General features: G+C 38.3%; 1 protein-coding gene across 4 annotated transcripts in view; it reads left to right on the forward strand.

The window, feature by feature from the left end:
* The window catches only part of prex1 (phosphatidylinositol-3,4,5-trisphosphate-dependent Rac exchange factor 1), a 100,467-nt gene that overhangs the window by 23,697 nt on the left and 50,328 nt on the right, over positions 1 to 26,442 (forward strand). For all 4 annotated transcript variants that reach the window (XM_032568388.1, XM_032568357.1, XM_032568366.1 and 1 more), the window contains exons 4-10: positions 6,013 to 6,117; positions 9,790 to 9,891; positions 10,150 to 10,311; positions 14,532 to 14,665; positions 14,934 to 15,049; positions 18,262 to 18,411; positions 22,106 to 22,253. In XM_032568388.1, the coding sequence (XP_032424279.1) occupies positions 6,013 to 6,117; positions 9,790 to 9,891; positions 10,150 to 10,311; positions 14,532 to 14,665; positions 14,934 to 15,049; positions 18,262 to 18,411; positions 22,106 to 22,253 (917 nt within the window). The remainder of the gene's footprint in view (positions 1 to 6,012; positions 6,118 to 9,789; positions 9,892 to 10,149; positions 10,312 to 14,531; positions 14,666 to 14,933; positions 15,050 to 18,261; positions 18,412 to 22,105; positions 22,254 to 26,442) is intronic.

Below are 26,442 nucleotides of genomic sequence, written 5' to 3' on the forward strand. Positions count from 1 at the left end.
TAGCGCTCAGGCTCTAGCTACTTCTTTCTCCCCTCCATTTGTCCCTCTGATAATCTGTCTTCACTTTCACTGAGGGACAAAATATGCCAGCATCAGTATTCTCTGACCAGGCAACAGGAGCACAGACACAGCCTGAGTTTCACTTTCTCAGGTACAGCACGCTGAATCACGGGGTGGGCTTAGCTTTTTCTGAGACGCTCTAACATTGTTGTGAAGTCATTTCACAGTCCGACACAATCTGTCTGGTGGCACGGATGACATTTAATATCTGTCACAGAATTAGCTCGTGAAACTGTACCTGCATACATGTGTGAAGTGTCAGGGTGCAAGGCCAAGTGTCAGGGCAGAGAACTGATTAACGCATGCTGTTTTTCATCTCTCTGTTCTCCAACTGACAATGGAAAGGGAAAAACTGAAAGATGAGAATTTATTTTGGTTTACCTAAAATAGAGTTGATCTTTACAGCAGAGCTTTTAATTCATTTGACTGGTGTTAGACACATCAACAGTAGTTCAGAATGTTGATTCAGGGTTATGAAATGTGCTCGTGTTGACGGATTATGAACAGGACGGTTATGATACATTCAGGTCAAACAATTAGACTACTAAACAAGAATTTAACAGTATTCTAGGAAAAAAACTGACAATCCAAATGGAGTATATGTTTGATTAAAGAGCCTGACTTCTCCAAATATAACATTTTTTGTTTGTCTAATTTTAAGGTACCCGAAAACACAATAAAACTTCGTAAATCTTGAGCTTTGCTTTACTGGAACTCAGGTAAATCTCATATTATCTGTGTAGAAAATTAAAAAATTTAACATTTTAAAATAGAGGCATTGGCTGCCTCTGAGATTTCTTAAAAACCATTAAAAGGTCTTTATGTTTTGTCATGATGGGATATTGTGAAACAGATGCCAGTTATATCACCATTATCAGCTAACGGTTAGCAGAGCTGTTTGTTTTTTACTCGTGGTTCAGTATTCACAGATTAACCTCTTCACTGATTTTCATTTCTAAAATATTCAAAAGAAAAAGAAAATTTGGATGCTGAAACAGACGGCTGCGTTAGCTCCCAGACGACTGTTGAGGCATATTTAGTGTTTAATTAAACTATTAAAATATTCAGTTAAGCACTTTTATTGCAGGTCTCAAGTATTGTAGCAATCCTAAAACCCTGTAAATACAGAGTCCAATATGCATCCTAGAAGATTTTAAAATGGAGGAGGCTTCTTCATCAGCCAACTTGACATGTAGCCTCTAGCTTGTCACACAAGCTCACAGCGACTCAATAACCACTTCCTGTCTTACTTCAAAATAAGACATGGATACAGGAAGTCAACCAGATCTGGGGGTCATACCATTAGCTTTGACTATAACAACAACCAGATTGTGATTCAGGGAACAAAAATCATTTTGAGGAGAAATATTTTGGTTTTAATATAGATTTCAATTCACAAGCTCTTCTTACATTTCTGGGCTACGAGCAGGTGAAGGTCCTGCAGTCTGAAGCTGATGGTTAGACATAAAACCAGAGTTGACCTTTACCTTCTTAAAACAATTCATATCTCAAAAAAAGCCTTGGCAGTTTATGAAAATATCAACTAATGTGGATCTACGATAGCAAGAGATCAGAAAAGTGTTCTGGCAGGATATAAATTACCTATTTGAATGTTCAAATATGGTACAAATGAAATATAACTGTGTAGGAGGAAAATCCATGTTGCTGCATGTTAAGCTAAAGGGATTTTGTGGGTCAGAGGTCAAGGTGAGTGTCTCTGAACTTCCACAGGCTTTGAATGTGTTATCTTAGAAACACCTGGAGGGAATTTCATTACATCTGACACGAATGTCCGCTTTGACTCTATGATAAACTGATTTCTGGGGACAAAGGTCAGTCAGGCTTCACAAAACACATTTTTTGGCTGGTACTCAAAATTTCAAACCCTCATTCGGTGAAATTTTAAACAATCAAGAAGCAGAAGGACATTCTATATGCTGATCAGTCTTTTTTTTATGTTTTTTTTACTTTTACTCTCCTTTTTTGGTTTCACTATGTGGAAATTAATACAGGTTTTGTGGCTTTGCCACAAATGGCATTGTCCAGGTTTTCACTTTTTCCATTCAGAATTGTAGCTTTCCCCAGTGCAGCCTTGTTCACATATCCATTACACTTCCATGATCCTCGTCTCCTTCAATGCTGAGTCCTCTTGGCCAATCGCTCGGCCCATCCAGTGCCCTCTGACCGTGGCCCTTGACCTCCACCAAAGGTCAACACCATGACTGCATGACTGGGATTTGATTAACCTCCTGCATTGTTCAACAGCACCACAGTGAGGGAAGAGAACCGGGAAGATTCAAAGCTATTTAAAGTTGGATGCTGCTGAGATGGCTCAGAAGGAAGCAAATTCATTTCAAATTTATTTATTTATTTTAGCTTAAAACTCTTATTGACAATTTTCTTGTTAGCAAGGACTTTTTTAACTTTATTTGTAAATACTTAGAAAATGTAAAAACCCTTGCTTAAGGTTTACATTATCTCCAGGATTACAGAATCGTGCAATTATGAAAAAGATGACTCATGTCGAAGAGGTTTTCCACCATTGTTTGCTCCATTTTGGGCCATGTATATATGAGTGAGGCTGAAAGAGGCAAACAGTCATGTCAGTCTACATTTTCTAAATTCCCCTAACTTTGCCCACTACGCTGACTCAACGCGTTTCCCTCTGTGAGATCCCGCGCTCCCATCCTAGTCTCCAGAAAACATTCCAGTGACTAAGAATTGAAATACAGATTGTTTATCAAAGGAACAGCCGAAGCCTTTGAGTTATTCTTGGCATAAGTGACATCTTTCACAGCGGCCCTGGACTTCAGGAAGAACTGCTGAAATAAAGTTTTTTGACCCCGGTTTCATAAACAAGCTACTTTGAGGGCTTCTGAATCGACTGTGTAGTTGTCCTGATGCATGGAAGAGAAATATCTCGGAGAGGTTTCTATTTTACTCAGGACAAATCAATGAGCCTGATCAAAAACAAGATATGAAGGATGATTAAGTTTGAACCGGGTTACTACAAGTTCAGCAAGTCAGGATAGCTGTAATCACAGATTGGGTTTACAGTCCTGTTCATCATCATTATTATTATTATTAATAATAATAATAATAATTGATTTTCTTCATGTAGCAACCACCATTGTTTTTCATTTTCTTATTTTTGGGGGATTTTATGTTTTTTGAGCAACATTATGTATAGTGTTGTCCATAGTTGTGAATTGTATAGAAAACTGTACATAATTTAAAAAAAATACTTTTTAGAAATAAAAATCTGAATTGTGTGGCTCTTCTGATGTCCTTCACTCAAATACCTATAAATAAGACAAACAAATGGCGCTCTGCTCAGATGAGACTGAAAATGAACGTTTTGGTAATCCTGGAATAAAACCATGAATATTTGTGTGTTCACTGATCTACTTTGTTTTTCTATGTCACATAAAATCCCAGGAAAGAACCTGGAAGTTTTTGGATGCAACTTGTCAAAATGTGAAATGCTTAAAGGAATAAGAATAGTTTTGTAAATCAGTGTATATTACTGACATTTTGAGATGCATAATCTGGACTTCAAAAGTAAGTAATGTGAAACCAATCCAGTATTTATTTACAACTGATGTGATCACATTACAGGCATGTCTTCCATTGGTAATCAGTTATCTAAACAGGAGATGATGACATTTCTTCCTTCCAATATTCACCTTATAAAGCTCAGAACCAATATATTTGGCTCTTTGCTTACAGGAATGTGAAGCACTCATTCCAGTTCAGGCTTTAGCAACCCTTTATCGATCACGCAAAGTGTAGAAATACAGGCATGCATGAAACCTGAAACCTGAAACTTTTTTGTACCAACATTCATAGACGTCCGCTCTCCCACTTCTCCTTTTTTGTTTGTTGTACGTCATAGTGGAAATGAATAAACAACATCCCAAGATGTAGCACTTCCTCATTTTCATGTTAGGTGATGCATCATGCTATGCAACAAACCACCGACTGCAACGGATGCAGAACCTTTTGTCAGGCTGGCATTTAGATCCACTTACAAGAAGAAATGCAACACCTGGTCCTGTGAAAACACGGTGCAGCTTCAGTTGTATTATTCATGCGGCACAGTACAGGCTGAAGCTGAACGCACAGCCTGTTGCTGGTCAAAGCCCATTAAGTATAGGTAGCTAGTAGGATGTGAAACCATGTGCACAGTGAATCCTAATCGTGACATGTAGAAACTGAAACTAATCTGAAACAGCCTTGTAAGTGAAATCTAACACAGCAACAGGAGCTTGGTTGCTGCTCTAAGCTTCAGCTGTATACTCTGTCCAGAAGAGTTTGAACACAATTTAAAAGCCACTATCTGCACTTACATTATAAATGTGCGCAAATCTTTGTCTATTTTTTGCTAATGTCAAAAAAAACTATTTTGTGGTGTTTCCATTAAATAAGAAATTAAATTGAAATCAAGTGTGAATAACCTTGTTCTCGTGATAAGTCATTAAAAACAATGGATGCAGTTACATGAGATATATTCATAAATCAGCCATGATGGCACTAGTGCTCATCATCTATCAGCCAATCAGAGTAGTCGTCAGCATCTTATTCAGGTATTAGAGCAATAAGCCCCGCCCACTTGGGAGCTGCTACATATGCAGCGTTTTGGGGAAACTATAGTCGGTAATTTTAGAAGGATTATGGATTCAACACGTTGGAATTACAAACTGAACTTTTAATGAACTGTGATACTGAGAGCTCAATTAGCTGAGGTGGATTCAGCTGCACATTGTCTGAAAAACATAAATACTACAAAACACAAAATGGACTGCTGAGTTTTCGTTGTTTTTTTTTTGTATTGCCATGTTTCCATTAAGCAAATTTATTTTTTGTTATTTAAATTTGCACAACTCTATGGTCAGTGGAAACACAGCTACAATCAAACTTCTGAAGTGTAAAGATTGGAATATTTTTTATGAAAAAGGGTAACTTCTGTTTAACATCAACTTTTGATTTTATTTACTTTTCTTCCTACACAAAACTGATCTCATTAAGATTCTCATTTAAAATACATATTTCCAAAATTATGCAAACAATCACAGTCCAATGTGAAGGGCAAACAGTGTTTACTGCACACTGACAACGTCTGGCAGAAAATTCTGATCCAAAACGGCACCGAGAGCATCAGCTGTTATAATCGACACATGGTCTCTGACTGCCTGTATACAAACATAGATGAATTATTCTTTCCTGTTTGTACAAATATATGTAACGGCGTCAGCACGCACACCCACGCAGGCACACGCCCACACGCACACTGCTTATTAACCTGATGTCGAACTTTGATAAATGTAACATTAATGGCAGTCTGGCTTGAGGGAACTCTCACTATGTGTTCTTAAAAAGAAAACTGTGTTAATCAGCCAATCAGAAACCACAACAGCAGATTTAGAGCTGCGTCTGCCAACCCACAGCGACGTGGCAAAATGCTCCACATCTTGTAAACATGCATGACTTGCATTAAGAGTGTGTGAATTTTGCATTCTGAGGTTTCCCAGTACATTTTGTTAAAAAACTTACGTTAACGTTTGGTGGTACACTTCAAGAAGTCATGTTTAATAAAACAAAACATAAAAACAACATAACTAAACATGGCCTAGTCAAAGTGCAGACATAAATCCAATTGAGGATTTCTAGAAAAACTTTAAGAAACTGCCATCAGCATATGCTCTCCATCCAAGAGCATATGCTGTGTGTTCTCAGACAAGAACACACAGCTGGTAGATAAGCGTGTTTGAAGACTTGCAGCTGTAATTGCAGCTAATGGTGGTTGACTCACTTTTCATATTCTGGTTTGTAAAACACTTTGAAAGCCTCAGCTCCTTTTCTGCCATTTACAGTTTGATGCTTTGAGTTGTAAACTAGCAGGTGAAATGTGTTGGGTGGCCGTTTGAAAAGCTGCTTTTCTGCTGTTTTCAGAAGCAGAGCTTCTCAGTTTATGGCGAGTACTGCAGTAACCACGAGAAGGCTTTGCGACTTCTGATGGAGCTCAACAAGATTCCCAACATACGGACCTTTCTACTGGTAAGATAAAATATATATCCTTTCTTTTAAAATCTTTTTCTTTGTTTGTTTATTCAGAGGGGAGACTGAGGTTTCTTTTTTGCATACTTTTTGTCCGTTATAAAAATACATAAAAATTTGGGGTTGTAACCTCAGAGAAACTGTGAATACTTTTGTTAGACTCTGGATGACTTCACAGCTGATTTTCCTCTGGGTAATTATTTCTTATTCTTAAATGTTTTTCAGTTTTTTTCCCTTTGACCTACATTTGCTTAATATCCTGACTCCTTTCCGTGATCCTGCTTTGTTTTCACCACTTCTATCACCTCTATTTCCATGTTAACACTTGAATAAAGGCCAGATACCATAACAAGGTCAGGAGGTTCTTCCTGCCTGGACAGGAAGCAACCGTCGTCAAGGTCACTTTTGTGTATTGTTACACTTGTAGTGCTTCCTCTGCCAGCTGCTTCCATGTTTTGACACCAAACCTTTCGGGCACCGGACAATGAAGTCAAATGATAGGAATGCTGCTCTGAACCCCCCCACGTCTGTCACAGTCCGGCTGCTTCCATGACATCGAGGGGATCAAGGCTGGATTTTTAAAAATGTTTCTTTTTCTCTTGGTTGCAGATTAGCAGCAGTGAACCGGTGGGTTCTGCATGATTCAGATGCTTCCAAAATAAAACCATTACTCAACATCTGACTGTGCATCAAAACAATTATCAGATGTGTTTCTGTGTAGCAGAATTTTGCCAAATAAAATAAAGCTGAAATCAAGAAATAAACTCCATGTTGACCTAGCAAGGATCTTTGTAGTAGTACAGGAAAACATATATATTTTAACTTTATTTAGCCACCAAAAATGTGTCATCAGTGTCTCTTTTTGGATATTTCTGTAAATTTTCTTGCTAATGAATTTCTTTTTTCAGCTGTGATGGGAGCTTCTGAAATTGCACATTAAACTGAGAAGCTAATGGCATTGTGAGCTATGAGAGAAGTGAAGTTGAAAGAAAATTAGGTCAGAAGGATGAGTGGAGCGACTGGTGGCTTCAGGTTGGTGGATTACAAATATGAAGACAATGAGAGAGAAAAAGAAGTTTGTAGAAACTGGAGTAGGAATCGAGGTGTGAAGGGGAAAAATTTAAAACAGCAGAAATCTGAGAAATAAAAAGAGTTAGTTTGACTTTTTTCTTTAAGAAATGCTTTTACAACTCCATTCAGCATCTCCAGCTGTGTTTGAAAAGAATTGCCATGTGATCACAATGCTTCAAAGTGATTTCCAGGCTTTCTTCCCTCTGGAGAACGTTTGAGTGGTTTATTTGATTTGGCTTTTGATTGTCTTCTCCTCCACTGGCTGGTAGCACACCAACAGGCGGCTCTCCGTCTAAAGACGAGCTGAAGTGAAACCAAGGCTATCGAAGTTCTGACCTTCACCCACTTCCAAAGAAGCAGAAGCTTCAGATGGTTCAGGGGAAGAGTTTATTAATGCTTAATTGCTCTGAGAAAAAGATTTATTTCATAGGTTACCGTTTTGTTAAATGGTTCTATGATTTTGTAAAAGTATTTTTCATCACTTGACGGAAGACGAGATTTTCTTAAGTTTAAATTTATATCATAATTGTCACCATTTTTTTACTAAGTTTTGATAATAGCAGTGTCATCAGTTATTGTGTTTGTCATAATGGCCAAAGAATTGTTTCTAATTTAAGAAAAGGCATTAAAGTGCAATAAAATACCAGACCACAGTTCCACTTGGCTCACTGTCCAGTTTTCTACAGAACAGCTTATATCAGCTTATAACAGCTTATATCTTATATCCCACACAGCCACAATCAGATCCTGTAGTGCAGTGCTAGGCTATTGCTAGCATGTTTGCTCTTTGTTTTGATTTCCTTTTGACAATTGAGTTAATATGCATTTACAGAATATGTTAATTCTGCTCCAACAAAACTTACATTGAATGTGGTTTTCCTGCTTCATAAACTTCTGAGTTTTAAACATCATAACAGCTAACAATTAGTGTTTCAGCTGCTCTTTGCACAGCTTTCTTCTGCCCAGACAGCTGTTGCTGACAGAGCAGGTCACGTGACACAAACAGGAAGTGAACGTCATTGGAAAAGGTGAAAAACAATTTAACAGACAAACCCCAGACTGATAAGTTCAGCAGCATAATGCCACTATCCTGTCATCAGGTTCTGCAAGCTGCACACATAAATATAGAAAGTTAAAATAAAGTGTCTGGATTTAGCTCAGTTTAGTCAGGGAATCAAAATAACAATCATTCCAAACGCCTTGATCAGAACCTGAGTCCAGTTCTAATGACTGGATCAAGTTTAGATAGCAGGAGTTTTGATTAGGGCTGACAAAGTGTGACTGTCTCACTGAAAGAATCAAAACTCCAGGAGAAATTAACTAATAAGTCAATTTTCTTTGTATGAAAATATTAGTTATATCTTATGATGTGGGTAAATCTCAAAAATTGAGTTTATATTTACTGAAAATGACAAATTTTATTAACGTTTAATTGCATGGTAAAGACAGTTAGAGGTTATTTTTAATTTTACTAAATTACTAAAAGTTGTGATATTTGTAGAACTGCTTTGTGCAGTTTCTGTGATGATGCAGAAAGAATACAATAAACATATTCAACATAATTTCACACTAACAACAGGAGACATATGTTGACTTTTTGGTTCTAAAATCACATTTTACCTTTAAGTGTGAAAAGCATGTCTCATAAAACAACATTCTTATTAATAAAAACCTATTTAAATCTTTTCTCAGACTTTGATCTGCTAAAGACCGGCTTCCTGGCTGACTGATGCAAATGGCGTCAACAGCCAACTGAAACATGACAGTAACAGCTAATTAATGTCGACAACTATAACTAATTAAAGCCTGCATACCCATGACAACTTGAAAGCACAGCCACAGAATCTTTAAATGCTGTAAAACTTATATTAGATCAGTGAGTCATCCCTAATTTCTTTGTCTGAAGGTTTGAAAGTCTAAAGAAAATCTTAGAAAAATTTAAAACAAGTCACTTTAAAGGACAGTTTTCTTTTTTTAACTTTTTACAGAGTACTGTGTCTTAGAAAGATGGAAATTTCACTCCTTTCCCTTTTAGTCACATTCTAAGTTCGAAGCTTCAATTAATTGTTATTGGGATTCTATAAGAGACACCAACACAAAGTAGCACTTAATTGCTATGTGTTAGGAAGATATTTTATAATAAAAGTTCTGCAGCTTTAAGAATCTTTAAATTCACAAGAGCCATGAATCAGTCACAGCTAGTCCATGGGTCTTTTACTATAAACACTGTGCAGCAGACTTTAGATTGTCCTGATCTGTGTTTCTCGTATCTGTCCCCGTCAAATAAACAATAAAATAATAATATAAGTACAGCTGTTTTTTATGAGTATGCTCACCAGGTGATGTATTTTCAGCGTTAACCTTAAACTCACTTCCACCATCAACTTTCCCCGCCCTGGCAGAGATTTGTTAAAAATTGACACAGGAAGGAACCAAGCTAGACTTTTACATCCTATACGCAGAGCTGGACTCTTTTCCGGCACTCTTCTTCTCCTCTCACTTCTTTTGTTTATTCACATTAAGTCACATTATGTCATTGCTTCAATGCAAATCCAGAAAACACAAGTCTGAAACATGTTTCTGCTTCTATTTCCTGTGCAGCACTGCATGCTGCTGGGAGGAAAGAAGAGCACAGACATTCCCCTGGAGGGTTACCTTCTCACTCCCATCCAGAGGATCTGCAAGTATCCTCTGCTGCTCAAGGTACGGCCGCAGCTGCTGCAGCAGCACTGCACCTTGTTGTGCACTCTCTGAAAACCAAAGGGTTATTTTTGAGTTCAGGTCATGACTCATTTCTAAACTTGGTTAGATGGGCACATTTCTACCTATGCCGTTGGTGGTAGTGTTGGAGCTGAGACTGGTAAAGGTCATGCTCCTAAATTACCTCCCTGAAACTCTGTTGTGTGCATTTTTTTTAGCAGATCTACTTAATTCTCTGAACTTCCACTTTCTGTGATATAGGAACTACTTAAAAGGACTCCTAAGAAGCATGCAGACTACCCTGCCGTGGAAGAGGCTCTGCAGGCCATGAAGGCCGTCTGCTCCAACATCAACGAGACCAAGAGGCAGATGGAGAAACTGGAGGCTCTGGAGCAGCTGCAGTCCCACATCGAAGGCTGGGAGGTGAGAACAAGAGTGGGCTGAGCCGCCACAACTGGAGTGGAAGGTCTGGACTGGAAGGGAATCTGAGATCTTTGAGATTTTAGACTCAGAGGCCGGTCATAAATGCAACACACGTGTTTATTCCATGGAAACTGAAAGGAGAAATAAATTTTTAATAAAACCACAACAAAGACAGCTAGAGTTGAAAGACATTAACTACCACATCACTCCTCCACCTTTACAGCCGCAGTATTTTGATGCTGTGCTTTTACCTAAAGGTCTGAAGGGTCTGCTGCATTTTCATGCCTCCCTCATCCACCACAACAGTGCCCTTGTCTTAGGTGGCACAATTGGGGACAGTTCACAGGGAGCTGGAGGGGGGATGCCAACAGGCTCACCGGCCAATCAGAAAAGTCCGGAAAAGCAGACCCTCATGTTTGAGGAATTTATATGTGCCACCTTTAGTTCGAATGGGCCTCATCTGTACATCCATTTGTCTCATTTCATTATTTAACACAAAGCCTGTCACAACAATGCATTTTTCTGGACAATAAATTGTCCCAGAAATTATTGCGATAATCGATAATAATGTTTTTTTTTTAGATCATTTTCAAGTGAAAAGTACACCCTTTTATAGATCAGTTAACTTAAATTTCTAACATTTAACAGTGGAACTGAAGGTACATTTTGAATATTCAAAAGAAATAAACAAAACACCTGAAACAGGAAATAAAATTAATCATGAATGCTGTCCTTCAAAAAAGGACTAGTTCACACCAAAAGCAGCAGACTGAAAGAGCTGCAAGCAAATATATAAAAATATGTCAGCTTTGGCCCCTATCTGATATTTCTGTATATTTATTATTGGTAATACTAGGGCTGCAGTTAGTGATTATTTTGGCAATCGATTATTCTATCACTTATTCTGCCGATTAATAGGATAAAGAAATTGACACAATCTGCCAATTTTTCATATAACCACTTAAGTGTATTTTATACAACATTAAAAATAATTATCTCTATAATACATTATAAAATACAAATAAAGAAATAATCCATTTCTTTTTTAAGTGAGAAAATAAACATTCTAATCTAAAATGCAGTAACAGCTTTCCTTTAGTGAACTCTTGCACAGGATGCATCTGCTGCTGAAAAATATTTTTATCAACATGTGAAAAGCCTTTCTGCTTATCAGTGCACTATAGTCCTAATCTATTTACTGATTTTCAATTAACTGATTGATAACTGGATAGTTAAACATGCTTAATAAGAGATCATTTTTACACTATTTGAACCAGTTGAAGCTAAATTAAATGTTTTGGGTAAAACATTTTCAGATAAAGAAGGTTTTTCATCTTAATTTACGTTTTGTAAAGTTTTAACTTAACTCCTGCTCTGAGTGTGTAGCTCTTTCATCAAAATGCCTTTATGAGTCTCTATGATCCAGATAACAATTACTTGATGACTATTTCAATAATCAATTAATCAGATTAATTGGTGTGAAACATATCACTGTATTTTAGGTACAGTATTTGCTAACCTACAGACTGGTAATGAAGAACAATGCTGTTCCTGAACCCAAAGAGCAGCTGAAGCATCAAGTTACATCAGGTTTGTAAGGAGAAGAGCCTCAGATAAACTCCAAATGTTCAGATTTTTGGTTTCTTTTCAACAGCAAACAGGAACCTCAGCCAGGCATTTTACTCTGACCCTGCAGCCCTCCTCTAATCCCCCAGCATGCAGGCCCTGACCTAATTGCATTAGCCATGGTCTCCTCTCCCCTCTGCAGCCTCTCTGGGAGCTCGGTCATCTCCAGCCATAATGGAGGAGCAGTGGTGCCGATCAGATGTAATGTGGTCAGACCTGAATTTGAATTGTTTTTTTGAGATGGAAGCCCGTCCCTCACTGAGTGTTGACCTCAACATCAGAGAGAATAAGGAAGATTTTTTTTCTTAAAATAAAGGCTTTAAAAAACTCAATCTATCTGGAGAACAAACTAGAGTTATGGAGGCTGCAGGTCTAGGTGACATGGTGGGGGTTGAATCTGTCAGGAACGAGGCCAAACTGGGTGGGTGGATGGGTGGATGGATGGGTGATGGTGTGCTGCAGAGTCCACATATGGAGGCTTTTAGTTTCAGATGAACCGGTGGGAATGAACCACTTAACCACGAGTAATGACTTGTTTTTTATCCTGATTGTCCAACTGATTGGCAGCCTGGTTTTGACACCTTCAGTCTTTAGTTTGCACTTTTATGTGTTGAGCTAAACGCTTTCTGGTTTTGTTGACTTTTCAGTTCTGCAAGACAAAGTTTTATTATTCACATCTTTGGAGGGAACATGTTAATGAAGGCGCTGCTCAGACTTTTAATGTGTGAAATCCATTTCCAGTCCACAGCTGAACATGTGAAAATGGCTTTCTAAAAATAATTTTCTCGCCTATTAACAGTAAACGACTTTGCAGTTCAGCCTCCTTTAATCAGCCTTTTTTTAAAACACCAAGCTATGGTGATCCGGTGACTGAGAGTAACTTTATGCCTTTAATTAAGATAAATGTGTTTGTTAAACCTCTCTTTCATGAAGTTTATGCAAATAATTTCATTCTAAAACGTTGTAGCAGCGATCTCTCTCCACCCATCTGGGTTTGATGACGGTAACAGACTGCTGCCCTGCCTTTAACAGCTTGTGGTTAATTCGATAGTTTACAAGGAAAGGCTTTTGTCTGAGATTCAATCACATCCGGTGAAGGTGTGAGGCTGCAGACTAGATTGTAGCTGCTGAGAGGCTTTAGCTACATCTTTTCAGTTTTCCTTTTTGCATGACAGAAGCAGAAAGCATTTAACCTCAAATTCACCTGCAGAGATTACAGTCAGAAATATGCATTTTTGCTCAGTTTGCAGCATCATCTGTAATGTTTCCTGACATTTTGCAGATCGATCAATACTCACATGAGAAACCGGTCTTATCTAAAGTCAGCCACTGTTTGCATTTGGTCTGCTGTGAGAGGAACATGACATGACCTACCCACCAGGTCATGTCTGAACATATGTGGTTAACAAGTTAACAATAATTTAATGTATTTGGGAGGGACAGTGCAGATTAATAAATTTTTTTTTAAATGTGCCTGAAGTTTTTATCTTTCATTCCTGGACAATCAGTAATTTGTCTTGCTTAAAACAAACAAAGATTCTACAAGCAAGATTAAAATGACTCAACTACTAACTCATTTTATCAATAAAAACAGTAAATATAAAACAAGGAAACTACAACATAATTATAAATATAAAGTACAAAAAGTAGTTAAAGCTAAATAACAGTCACCCCCATGTTTGCCACTTTAGCAACTTTTCAGACAGAAAAATTGGTTATCGGCTAAAATATGAATCGACAAGCTTTTAAAGATCAGTAATCAGCCTGAAAACGGCAATCCACAGTGTAAAACAGGAATTCACAGAATACTCTTTACTCCATCTTCTGATAACGAATAGAGGATGGAGGAAACTACCAAGAGTAGTTTCAATCTCAATCCATTCATCTCATGATGGATTGAGAGTTGGCATCAATCCATCATGCCAACTCTCGAGGAGCTGCAGAGATCCAGAACTCCAGTGGAAGAAAACCTTTCCTGAACAAAATCCCTAACAAGTCACGTTTGCAATTTGCCACAATCCACAGAGGAGACTCAGCAAATTTTAAAAAGGTTTTCTGGTAAGATGAGATTGAACTCCAGTCTGGTACATGCAAGACAAAAAATAACATCAACCTCAGCAGGATTTAGTTTGTTTTTGTGAAGTGAGTAAATCTAAAATGTTGAAGTTTGTTTGACTTGTTCTGTAAGGCTCAGCTCTCAAAACGAACAGTTCTTCTCTGAACTTCAACTCTTTTTAACGTTTCAGCTCTTCTTCAGTTGCTATTATTTTTTTGGTTTTGTTTTTTTCTAGTAAGAATGCACATGTCCTGAAGTAGAACAGTTAATATTTTAGTTTTGTCTATATAAGCCAGCAGATGTTTTTGGTGGGGTCAGTTGTGTTTCCTATCATTGACAATAAGAATGTCAATAAGCCTCCCTCGGTGTCAAAGATTAATTTTGACATTGTTCTGTAGAGGTTGTGAACTCTTTGGTTTTGAATGCACACAGCAGAGTTGTGCTGAGATTAAACAAACTGCGGCTGCTGACAGTGAACTGGACAGTGTTGGATTCAATCTTCTATTTCAGTTTTCTTCTTTTTTTCTTGTTTCTGTAGGGAACCAACCTGACGGATATCTGCACGGAGTTGCTCCTTCATGGAAATCTCCTGAAAATCTCGGCAGGCAACATCCAGGAACGTGTTTTTTTTCTGTTCGACAACCTTTTAGTTTACTGCAAAAGGAAGTCCAGGTGAGAAAAAGAACCATGTGTTGGTGGAAGGAAACAGGAGAGTATCCAAGCATCCAAACTTGAGGAGACGCGAAAATAAAAATGGTTCATTCCCGTTAATGTGAACTAATTACTTACCATGTGAGAACCAAAACAAGCACACACCCTGTGCATGTGGAACTCTGGACGTCTGCATGTTTTCAGAGGGTTGTTTTAGTAGCGCATGGCGCTGGCATCAGCTGGTGTTTATTCTTCCGGAGCATAACCGCAGTGTTGTCCCCTCTCACAGAGTGTCTGGGAAGAAATCCACCAAGAGGACCAAGTCCATCAACGGGCCTCTCTATGTGTTTAGAGGCCGGATCAACACTGAGGTGATGGAGGTGGAAAACGTGGAAGACGGAACAGGTTTGTGTTTGTATATCAGGATGCGTTAAACCAGACTTTCAGCTCATTTCCTATTAAACACACTGAAAAAACACTAAATCTTACCAAATATTTTTGTTTCTAGTACAAATATCTTAGTGCTTTGAAAATAAGACCAAACTAACTTACAAGTAACTTTTCAGCGAGATGCAGGAGCTGTTTTAATTCAATATTTCCTTTTTATTGATGAATACGTCATAGTTCCACTGGTTGATTATTTAACATGGGACAGATGTCTCATTATGAATTAAATAATTATCCATTGTATTTTGTTTAATCAAAATGAAGAAATTACGTTTGTAAAGGGGCAGCATTGTGTAAAATCAATTATTTTGAGCTTTACATCATGTTATATTATTTTCTCATCAGAAACAATCCTGGAGTTTTGTTTGAGAAATCGTTTAATCTCCATGGCAACCATTCAGCTGTGCTAAACGCCTGAGTGTACCAAAGGTGCAGCTCCTCCTCTGAGCTGCAGCTTCTCAGCTTCAGCCTCTCAGACCAGCTCCTCCCACTCAGCTCCTTCAGACTAGCCAGCAGCAATTAGCAAACATTTGGTGGAACTGCTGAGCTCATTATAGGAGCTACTGCTCAGAGCTGCAGTATAAATGTTGTATAAATGTTGTTAAAGGGTTAATAGAGGAGCCATGTTGGTATGACTTCCTGAAGGTGGAGCTTCAGAAAGAACAGAAGCTTCTTAAAGAGACAAAGGCCCAATTTCAAGGCATAAAATTACAAAGTCAGGTTTCTTTTGTCATGTTTGATATACAGTATATGTATACAGCATTTTTATAAAAATTTAAGATAACATAGTTACTTGGTTGGGCTATAAAATGGTACTATATGCCTGGAAAACACATAATACTGCCCCTTAAAAACAAGCTCATGTATCTTGATAAAAAGTTCTAGTGAGGTATTTAAACTGGGAACTAGACCAAAATTATTTAGTAAGATATAATGGTTTTTACAAATGAATATATGAATTTACTATGTTTCTATGAATTTACTATGTTTCTAGAAGAAGATAAAACAAAAGCAACAGTTGCTCCTTTCAGTTGGTGCACCACACTCTCCCTTCTCATTTTCCATCTTGGTTCATGCTAGCTGTGCTGTTTTAGCCCACCGGTCTGATTTGAATCGGGAACTTGTTGACAGTTTGGGTGGAGCGCCATGCTTGCACCGAGTCCTGAACAGGATGTAGCTTGCAAGCTGTGTGCACCTTTAGATGTCAGCTGCTGCGTGGCGGCCTTATGAATCCATGTGAAACTCAAGTGCAGAATCTCAATAGCGGCTGATAAACCTGATGTGCTCCAGCTCAAGTTTGAGATAATATGAGAAAGATTTGCAGCTCGTCTGTTTGCTGATACGGTCTCCTTTTTTTCTTCTGTTATTGTGGTTTGTTGGGGTTGGTGCAGTTTTTGTTCTCCGGTGTAGAAACACTTGATCTTCCTCTCACATGTTTCCTCTTTTTTAATCCCTCCCTCTCTGTTTCTGTATTCGTTAATCTGGTAGTGTATTTCTGCAAGCTCACATGACTTTTTTTTTTTTTTTTGCCTTTATGTTAGCTGCTGGCTGTCATACTCTGGTTTCTGAAAGGGAAACCACTGAGAAAAACAAGCCTTACTTGCAGAGTCCGGGGGTCCCACTTTCAGGTTATCTGATCACGGAGTATGAAAGTTGTGAAACACGGGTGTGACTGGAAACAGAGATGGAAAAAAGAGAACTTCACTTTCCACCTCATTTATTTTTTTTTTACTTGTCCAGATTGTGTTTGCTGATTTCTTTGGGGGATTTTTAGGTAATCTCTTTTCTCCGTTCTGGCAGATCACACAGCTCTACTGCAGAAGTGGCTCCCCGCAGGGCCCAAAGTATCAAATCTATTTATACGACCTTTGAGCACGAGACTAATGCACCCCATTACCAGTGGCCATTCATTATTCAGAGGGCCGCTCACCTGCAGCTAAATGGATCAGAGCGGGGACAGATTCTCATGAGTCAGTGCTCCGTTACTGCTTTTATATCTTCTTTATTAGATGTTAATGTTCAACTTTGACTTTATATCTCTTCAGAGATACTCTTAATGTCAGCAGTTTGATTAGTCACATTATTTTCTTTATTTAAAGCTGCATGCAGTGTTTGTAGTGTGAATTCCAGTTGATGAATGTAAAAGCCGGAAGTTCTTGGTGTGTTTTCATTCATTATACTTCCTGTTTCATAATGAAATAATGGAGTATGTGGATATTGCATTTATCTATTGTGGAAAACACATAACATTGTCCCTTTAAATAAAGGCCACTAGTGCACAAAATTTAAAAATCTTATGAAAAAACTAGAAAGAGCTGTTAAAGAATAGACTTACAGCACCTTGAAACGACCTGAATGTTATGTTATAAATACATATGATGTTATTGGGATTAGATGTTATTTACCAATACAAAGACATATGCTTTCCAAATGTTTTAAAAATCAGATCTGTTGTGGTGTCCAATTTTATTCCATCCACTGTAAAATCACCGTCTGCTGAATTCTGATTTAATATTTTAAATCATGACTCTTCCAGTGTTGTGCATCTGAAAGTGATTGGTTTACCTGTAACATGCCTGTAGTCTGATGCATGTTCACCTGATGTTGCCACCACAGTGAGCTGTATGTTAACAGCAGCGCTGATTTTCTGCTGCACAGCCTTTACATGTGGACCTTAGTCCTCACCTGAGCAGAGCGGCTTCCTGTCATACTGTCACGTGTCACATTGATGGCTAAACACTTTTATCAACCAATCAATCAAATTTTATTTGTATAGCACATTTCAGCAGCAAGGCATTTCAAAGTGCTTTACATCATTACAAACACAGAAACACAATGCAATATAGAATCAATAATCAAAACACAGCATTAAGTCAAGTTCCATCAATAAATTTGTAATTGATTACATTTCAAATACAATTCTAAACAGGTGGGCTTTTAGTTGAGATTTAAAAGAAGTCAGTGTTACAGCTGTTTTACAGTTTTCTGGAAGTTTGTTCCAAATTTGTGATGCATAGATGCTGAAAGCTGCTTCTCCTCGTTTGGTTCTGATTCTGGGGATGCAGAGCAGACCAAAAGGATTTTTAAAGGATTGTTGAGATAATCTCGAGTTTTATCTTTTACATGTTCACCTATTCTTCTCTTAAATTCATTCATTCTTTTCTTTCCAGCCGACTATCACAGCAACAACTACACAGTGACTAATGGCTGGAAGATTCACAACACGGCTAAGAACAAGTGGTTTGTCTGCATGGCCAAAAATGCAGAGGACAAGCAGAAGTGGCTGGATGCCATCTTGAGGGAAAGGGAGCAAAGAGAGAGTGAGTAATACTTTTTTTTCTTTAAAAAAAAAAATCAATTTTTAACATTACCTCCAGTTTTTATTTTTTGATTTTGTTGCTCAGGAAGCAGATTTTAATCTCAGAGGTTTCAGAAGGAATGCTCTAGCTGTGATTAAACATTTACAGTATATCATCCAACTTTATTGTAGAGGCGGTGTCTACTCTCCTTTACCATCTGCTTTGGTTCTTTATTGTATTGGAAGTTTTTTTTATTTTTATACATATATGTATTTTTGTAATGTTTAATTGCCAGATGTTTGCTGGTCATTTTTCCCTAAATAAGTTATTTTCTCCTATCATTGCAAATAGTAAACTTATTATTTTTGCTGTCACTTTAAAACTCGATCTGTAACACATGGTTTGGTGTTCATGAGCTGTGTCCTGCCCTTAAATCAAGATCCCTAAAACGGTTTACAGAATGAAAGCTTCTGTCACATTTCTGTTTTGTTTGTTTTCTTGGTTTTCCATTATTATTAGCTTGTAAAGGCAGCTGCAAAAATCAATATTCAACAATCAAAATGTTTGAAAAAGCAGATGTCTAGCTCATCATTGTTCTTTTTATCTGACATGTTTTTACAAATGGATATGCTAAAAACAGAACCCATCTCAAATACCTGAAATAGAATAACAGTAGGTGTAGTTCTATAGTTACCGAAAGCAAATAAGTAGAAGTTATCTAAAAATACTTGACTGTAGCACCACTGAAACATGTTGTCTGCATGAAGAAACCTGTTGACAGTTGGTCCAGTTCCATCTGGCTTGTGAGATTCACTTTAAATACTCTAAACATTTATTTTGAAGGGCTCCATCTTCCCATCTGACCTTTACTCTACAAGGCATCTGGCTTGTGGATGTGGGCAGCTGCAAATTACAGTCAAGATTAAAGATTTTGATTTGTGAATAGTACATCTCCTGGTCAGAACCAGCTCCTCAGTTAAAGCTGATGTTAAACTGGCTTTATTGAGGCTGGTGTTCAGACAGTTCCCAGTTTACGATATGCTTAAATTGTGGTGATTTCTTGTAACCAGGTAAATCAGTTGAGCAATGAACATAGTTTGGTGTTCCAACACGACACTGATCCCAAACACACATGAAAACTGGCATGGCCTTCTTAAAGTCTCATTAAAAACTGTTGGGTTGATACTGAGAAACCAAACAAAATAATTTATTCTGCCATTTTTATTAAAAAGAGTGGTCAGATATTGAGGCAAAATTATGCAAGGATGTTGGTCATGTCTACCAGAAATGACATGAGCTGGAGTTTGATAACAACTGAATAAATGTATATATGATTTGAACCTGCTCAGTTTTGTTTCTGTATGAAATTTAAACTTGTGCTCCCAGTTGTAAACAGATTAGAAGAAAGAAGAAAATCCCCAAGAATATTCTTTATCTTCATGATTGTAAGCCATTTTTACAGGTTTGAGATCAGTGGTGTAAGCTGATATCGTTGTTTCTCCTTTACTTGTTTTATCTTCCATCTTTTACCTCAGACTAAGTTCCCACCTGCTCTGGTCCTGCCATCGGTCTTGATTATGTTCTGGGTGTCGGCCAGTGCCAGAACTTTTGGCTACTTGATAGCATTGATCAAAACTGGATCATCAAAACCAATGAAGTCAAAGGGTTCTGTTCTGCTTCCAGTTTAGTTGGGAATAAACTAGCTTCATGCTAACATTAATACCAATGTTGGCATCAATGAAATTAGCATTTTTTTTAACTTTAAAATTTTTAAGCTAAATTTCCATTTAGTTGGCGATAGCAGTGTTTGATCCCAGTGAAAGGAGTTCATAAAGTCTGAAGACTGCTGCAGCTCATGGTGTTGAGTTTCACCGCGGAAATCGACCTGAGGCTAACAGATGCCAGATCAGTCACACTGCCCAGTTTCTCCACTTGCTGCTCCTCTCTTACACTTTCTACCTCATACTTTAGTTTCAGTGTACCCAACTCTTTACTCCTATATGGATGGTAAAAATATAAGTTTTTAGTCCTAGTGCTGAGTCTTTTCACCTTTAATTTTATATGCGCTGTTACCTTTTAGGATAAACCGGAAGCTTTTTTGGAGCTCAACTGAAAGCTTCATGTGTCAGGAGCTTTCAGATGAGCTCCTGACACATGGAGCTCATCTGAAAGTCTTTAGTGTTGCCAGCTGGGAGTGTTGTGTCTTATCAGCATAGGTGTGTGTGTGTGTCAGTGTAAGGGACATCAGCTCAGTGAAAGTGTTTCTGGTTTTATCCTGCACCCACAGGAAGATGAGGGCACCTTAAGACGAGCTGTGGCAGCTGGAGCAGCAGGAGAGGCCCCGTTGTTCAGTGACACTTATTGTTTAAGTCCGCTCCAGCTGCCGCCAAATGTAATATAACCCCGCTTCCATCAGCGGAGGTTGGTAATAGGCTCCGTAACTTATTGGATTTTCTTTCAGACTCCTACCTTAACTTTCAGACCCAAGTAGACTTTTAAGTTCACAGCTTTTTAGTTTCCACATCACCTATTACAGGTCCTCTGATCACAGGCTTGTAGTCTGCTCCAATCTTTACTTTTTCTTGCCAAAACATGATTTCCATTTCTTCCTGATTAGAAATATTTTTCTGACTTTTGGTTGAGTTGGAAATTTGACTGTCTGGAAAGTTCACAATTAAAAAAGATTTATGTATATTTCTCCAAACTTTCCCCAAGTTGCAGCCTTTTCTCTGTAGAAATTATTTCCTATTGAAAAACAAATATCAAATGTAACTTTTATAAAAAAGAGTATTGGTCAGCGTTTCAGCTTTTTCCCGCGTACTAAAACACACATTTATTTTTTGCTTTCAGCTCTTCAATTTAATATAAAATACAACTGAATTAAACTTAAAGAGAGAAGATCTGAGTTATTGTTTTATTGTTGAAGCATTAATTCATTTTCAGTAGCTTAACAAGCTTTGTGAACATTCATTAATTATAATTATATCAAGTGAAGTGCAGAAGTGTGTGTATGCCATGGAGAAGGGTCACTGTGACACAAATACAGCATTAACATTTTATATCAGTTAGCATTGGTAAACTTTCATAGCATAAAGTTATAATTTAATGAACTGTATCCAACCGTTCCTGGGTTGTAAGCAACAGTTCTGTAGTCTGGAGTTGAGAAGCTTGATATGCCGCTAGAAGGAGTTAAGCAGATTATGAAGTCCTATTGACATGGAGTTCAATTGCTTGAATCACAAAGTCACTGAGTCTAGTTCAGAAGTTCATCACTATCTAAGCCTTTCAGATGCTGCAGTGTTTCACAGGGACCACAGTGGACTCCACTGCACAGTGCAGGAACAATGGCTAACAAGTAAAAACCTGGAAGCTGGATCAGAATCTGCCCCATGATCTCCTAAACCTCACTCACTCTGAAGTCTGTGGGGTTTACACCCTGCTTTGTTTCTGCTGGCCCTGGCAGATTGCTGAGGAAAAGGCCTGATTGTCCTCTAACAGCACCATGACGTGTGTTTGCCTTTGCCCTTTAATACATTTAAATCAAGTTTGGATATCTGGATCTCCTGGATGTTGTTCTTGGCTCGTTCATATCTTTCACCCACATTTACACCGACTCCACTCCATACAGAGTTATCTTTCCCACCCCCTCGGCCCTGGCTGAGGGTGAAATGTGAAAAACCTGTTGGGTCTGGCTCACCTCTCGCCTGTTTTCCAGGTCTGAAGTTGGGAATGGAGCGGGACGCCTACGTGATGATTGCTGAGAAAGGAGAGAAACTCTACCACATGATGATGACCAAGAACAGGCACCTGATCAAGGACCGCCGCAAGAAGCTCAGCATTGTGCCCAAGTGCTTCATGGGAAAGTGAGTGTCGGCGTTCCTGTCTGGTTTCTTTGCGTTCCAGGAATGTGACTGGAACACGGGCATGTTCACATGGGGATCTTTACAAAACGTTACGTAAGATCAGCTAGCTTTCAATAGTCTCTCCCCCAGAGTCCTGGCAGAACTCCTGCAGCGCTTTATTCCAACATCTCCTTGTCCGTAATGAGGCCCCCCTGCCTCGAGTTATAAAAGGGCTAACTTGGTCCCTGCATCCTCATATTATCTGGCAAGCAGTGACACATGGAAACTTTTATTGGAGGAGGATGTTTAGTTGAGCTTTTTCAAGAGGCCATACAGATGAGAAGAGGTTTACTCAACTTTCTCTTACTTGGTTTAAACTCATTGTCACTAATTTTCAGACTTCTATGTGAACGGTTTATGACCCCAAAACAAGCCATATGTGCAGAAGAAGAACTCTGTTCACAAATCATAACGAGATGAAGAGAGCTAAGAAAAAGAAACCAAAACTAGTAACAACGCCTCGGTAACCTCAACATCGGATAAACAGTGACAGTATCATACTGACTGCAGTCGCCTTGAAAACAATCAGATTCATACTAAATATGTCTGGTTTAGTCTCACATATGAACATGGCCCCAAACTGATTGTTGTTTTGGGGGAACAGGTCAGCATTGTGCCGTTCAGACTGCAGTGGAAAAGTCAGATATGGGTAAAAAAAAAAATATCAGCTTTGGGTTGACTTCACCTTTACCTCTGACCTGTTCCCAGGCTGCATCATGCTCTTTACTCTGTAATGTTTTGTACCAAACCTCTCAGCTCATCTCGGAACAGCATTAAATTACAGATGACCCTCATCAGTGTAATTTCTGTCTTTCCTCCTCCTCCTTATGAGTCTGATCCACCTTATTTTACCTGGCTCAGTGTTTCTTATCAATCAAGCACCTCCCACATGTCTCCAGCTGTCATGTCCTGTGGATGAGTGCTCTCTTCATTATCTCTGCATTTGTCTTTGTGATGAAATTATAAGTGCAGCTTCAGTCCTTATTTCATTATGAGAGGCTGACTGCCAGTTGGATAGCCACTGGTTGTCTTTGTAGCCTGATCCCATCAACTATTTGCTGTCCAAACTTACAAATGGCTGATTTTAAAATAATTTCGTGACTTAAACTACTTTGTGGGGTTTAAAGCTGTAGCTTACCTTTTCATCTTGCCCCTGTTTTTTCATGCCATGAGATGTCTTCCAGCTAAAAACAGGTAAGTCTTCAGGTATTTGGGTTCATGATGGGGTTAGCTTGTGTCCCGTCATCTTTTGGCTGCAGGTTTGTTTTTGCCTCCAGTGAGGAGAAATGTTGTCTTGTCTGTTCCTCTTCCTTGCTAAATGTGAAGGCTGTGAGTTCTAGTCCAGGGGTCGGCAACCAATGGCTCCGGAGCCACGTGTGGCTCTTTCATCCTTCTGTTGTGGCTCCCAGTGACTTTGGGAAATAGAATATTTTATTAAAATTAAATCATTAAAAAATTATAAATTAAAATCATTTTAAAATACATTTCTAAATCTGAAGATTATGGTAAACTTGTAACATTAAAACAAAAGTTTTGAACATTTTTAGCACCCAAAATATACGTCATGTCCGCCGATGTGCGACAGGCATTCCTGGCGAACCCCACATGTCTGGCAGACCGCATTTTTTTAGCGCACTGATTTATTGACTTTTTGATCCTTGCCTGGAAGATACATCATGAATAAATCCAAGAAAAGGAAACATTCTGAAGATGGCAGAACATTTAATGCTACGTGGACAGATCATTTTGCTTTCACCGCTGATGAAACTGGTTCACCAGTCTGCTTAATATGTGGCGAAAGACTGGCAAACAACAAGAAGTCAAATGTTGAAAGACATTTCAAGAGCAAACACTCTGTCTTTGCTAAAAAATATCCCGAGGGAGAGGAGAGAAAAAAGGCCGTTTCGGAGCTGATGCGAAAGGCTGAAGCGTACGGAGTCCCCTAGGGGACATGGGGAATTTTTTTTCTTTTGCGTTCCCTCGCAAAACTTTTGCATTACCTCGCAATACTGTACTGGTCAGTTATGCAGCATAATTGAATACTGTAAGCCTTTCTTACGGTGGGCGCCGTACTTTATGCTTTAATATAAGGTTATGTGAGGTTTTTCCATGAATGTTAGTATCTTTTTGTGAAATATCTGAAGTTTTATATCTTTCTTTAGGATAGAAAGGCACCACAAACCTACGATATAAACAGAAACCTTCCGTAAGTAGGAAAGAAATAAAAATACATCCTAATTTGGACTATTTCTGAGTTATTATCGCGGGTAATAAGTCATCTGACAGTTTTGATTGTGTCTCTGTTGTGTTCGTAGTCTGAATGGTTTAAAGAGCTGCTTTCAGTGCCGCTCCATCTTAACCTTATCAGACATAAACATGCAGTAAAAAAATAAATCGATTTTCAATCAGTATTTTGCACCAAACAGTTAATAATAATAAACAAGTTTTCACTGAGGCTCTGTAAGAGCCATATGAATGAAATAAGTAATTATTGATATGACAGGAGCAGGCGACTTTGACACTTAGGTGTGTCGATGTGGGAGTGACGTCACCAGGTATGAATGGGAATGATACTGGCTTTGTGTGTATTAGGAAGCGGTGAGCGGGGCGGTCAGTCCTTGCAAAGTTTGGAGCATAATCATCAAAATGGAATAAATCGATAATTGTGACAGAATAAAGAAGAGGTTTGGAGTTGATTGATACACGGACAGATGAGATTCCCCGAGTTAACCCAGTGCGGCCCTTTACCATCATTAGTTTGTTGTGTTTTTAATAATAAAAAGTTGTTAATAGTAAAAACTGTTTGGTGCAAAACACTGATTGAAAATCGATTTATTTTTTACTGTATGTTTATGTCTGTTAAGGCGAAGATGGAGCGGCACTGAAAGCAGCTCTTTAAACCATTCAGACTACAAACACAACAGAGACACAATCAAAACTGTCAGATGATTTATTACCCGCGATAATAACTCAGAAATAGTCCAAATTAGGATGTATTTTTATTTCTTTCTTACGGAAGGTTTCTGTTTATATCGTAGGTTTGTGGTGCCTTTCTATCCTAAAGAAAGATATAAAACTTCAGATATTTCACAAAAAGATAGGATACTAACATTTATGGAAAAACCTCACATAACCATTAAAGCAGAAAGTACGGCGCCCACCGTAAGAAAGGCTTACAGTATTCAATTATGCTGCATAACTGACCAGTACAGTATTGCGAGGTAATGCAAAAGTTTTGCGAGGGAACGCAAAAGAAAAAAATTCCCCATATCCCCCAGAGGGCTCCGTACCGTACTATGGGACACAGAAGCAGACTGCGCATTTTTTGGTTTGCTTGGTTCGTTCAGTGCCGGTGGATAATATTTGGATAAGTTCTGATTTTTATCTCCTGAATAAGAGGAGGACAGGTGACTGCATTCTGTTTCTATTTTTCCTTCAGTGCGGGTTGAGTAAGTTTCGATTTTTATTTCTTAAATACAAAGACCCAAATAGACAGAGGGTATTTTGTTTGAAATTGAGCATCAACAAAGTGTAAAATGCGTTTTGTTACATGCAGAAATAAAATGTTGTGTTCTCTGCAGCAGTTCGTTGATTTCATAAACGCAACATAGTATCGATTTTTGTACATAGCATATAGGTTTTATATATATGACGTCAAAATGGGTTGTGGCTCCAAGTGCTTTCTTTTTATTGGGAGGCGGTCCCAAATGGCTCTGAATAGAAAAGGTTGCCGACCCCTGTTCTAGTCGATAAATTAGCTCCAAAAAGAAAAGCTCTGGTCCCGGCCGGATGCACACAGCAAATGGAGCTTGGGCAATTTAGTGTGAAAACGTGGAGAAATGGCTCAGAAAGTTGAAAACATGCTTATTGTCCAATTTACAGAAAAAACACAATTAGTTATTATAAGTCTTAAATCTTGCCCGGTTTCATTATACTTCCAGTGTTAAAGCCTTCTTGATAATTCTCTTCAGTCTTTGCAGATGACTTTTGAAGTTTTTCTTTATGTTTTGAATGCTTTCCCCAAACTTTGATTCCCCTTGCAGTTGACAGTTTATTGCTTTTTTAGGGTTGATGAGGAACCAACTCTGAGTTATGACTCATGGAAACATTAAAAAGCAGAAAATCCAAACAAAAACTGGTGGTGTTCCGA

Source organism: Xiphophorus hellerii, chromosome 1, assembly GCF_003331165.1.
Source record: "Xiphophorus hellerii strain 12219 chromosome 1, Xiphophorus_hellerii-4.1, whole genome shotgun sequence".
NCBI lineage: Eukaryota > Metazoa > Chordata > Actinopteri > Cyprinodontiformes > Poeciliidae > Xiphophorus > Xiphophorus hellerii.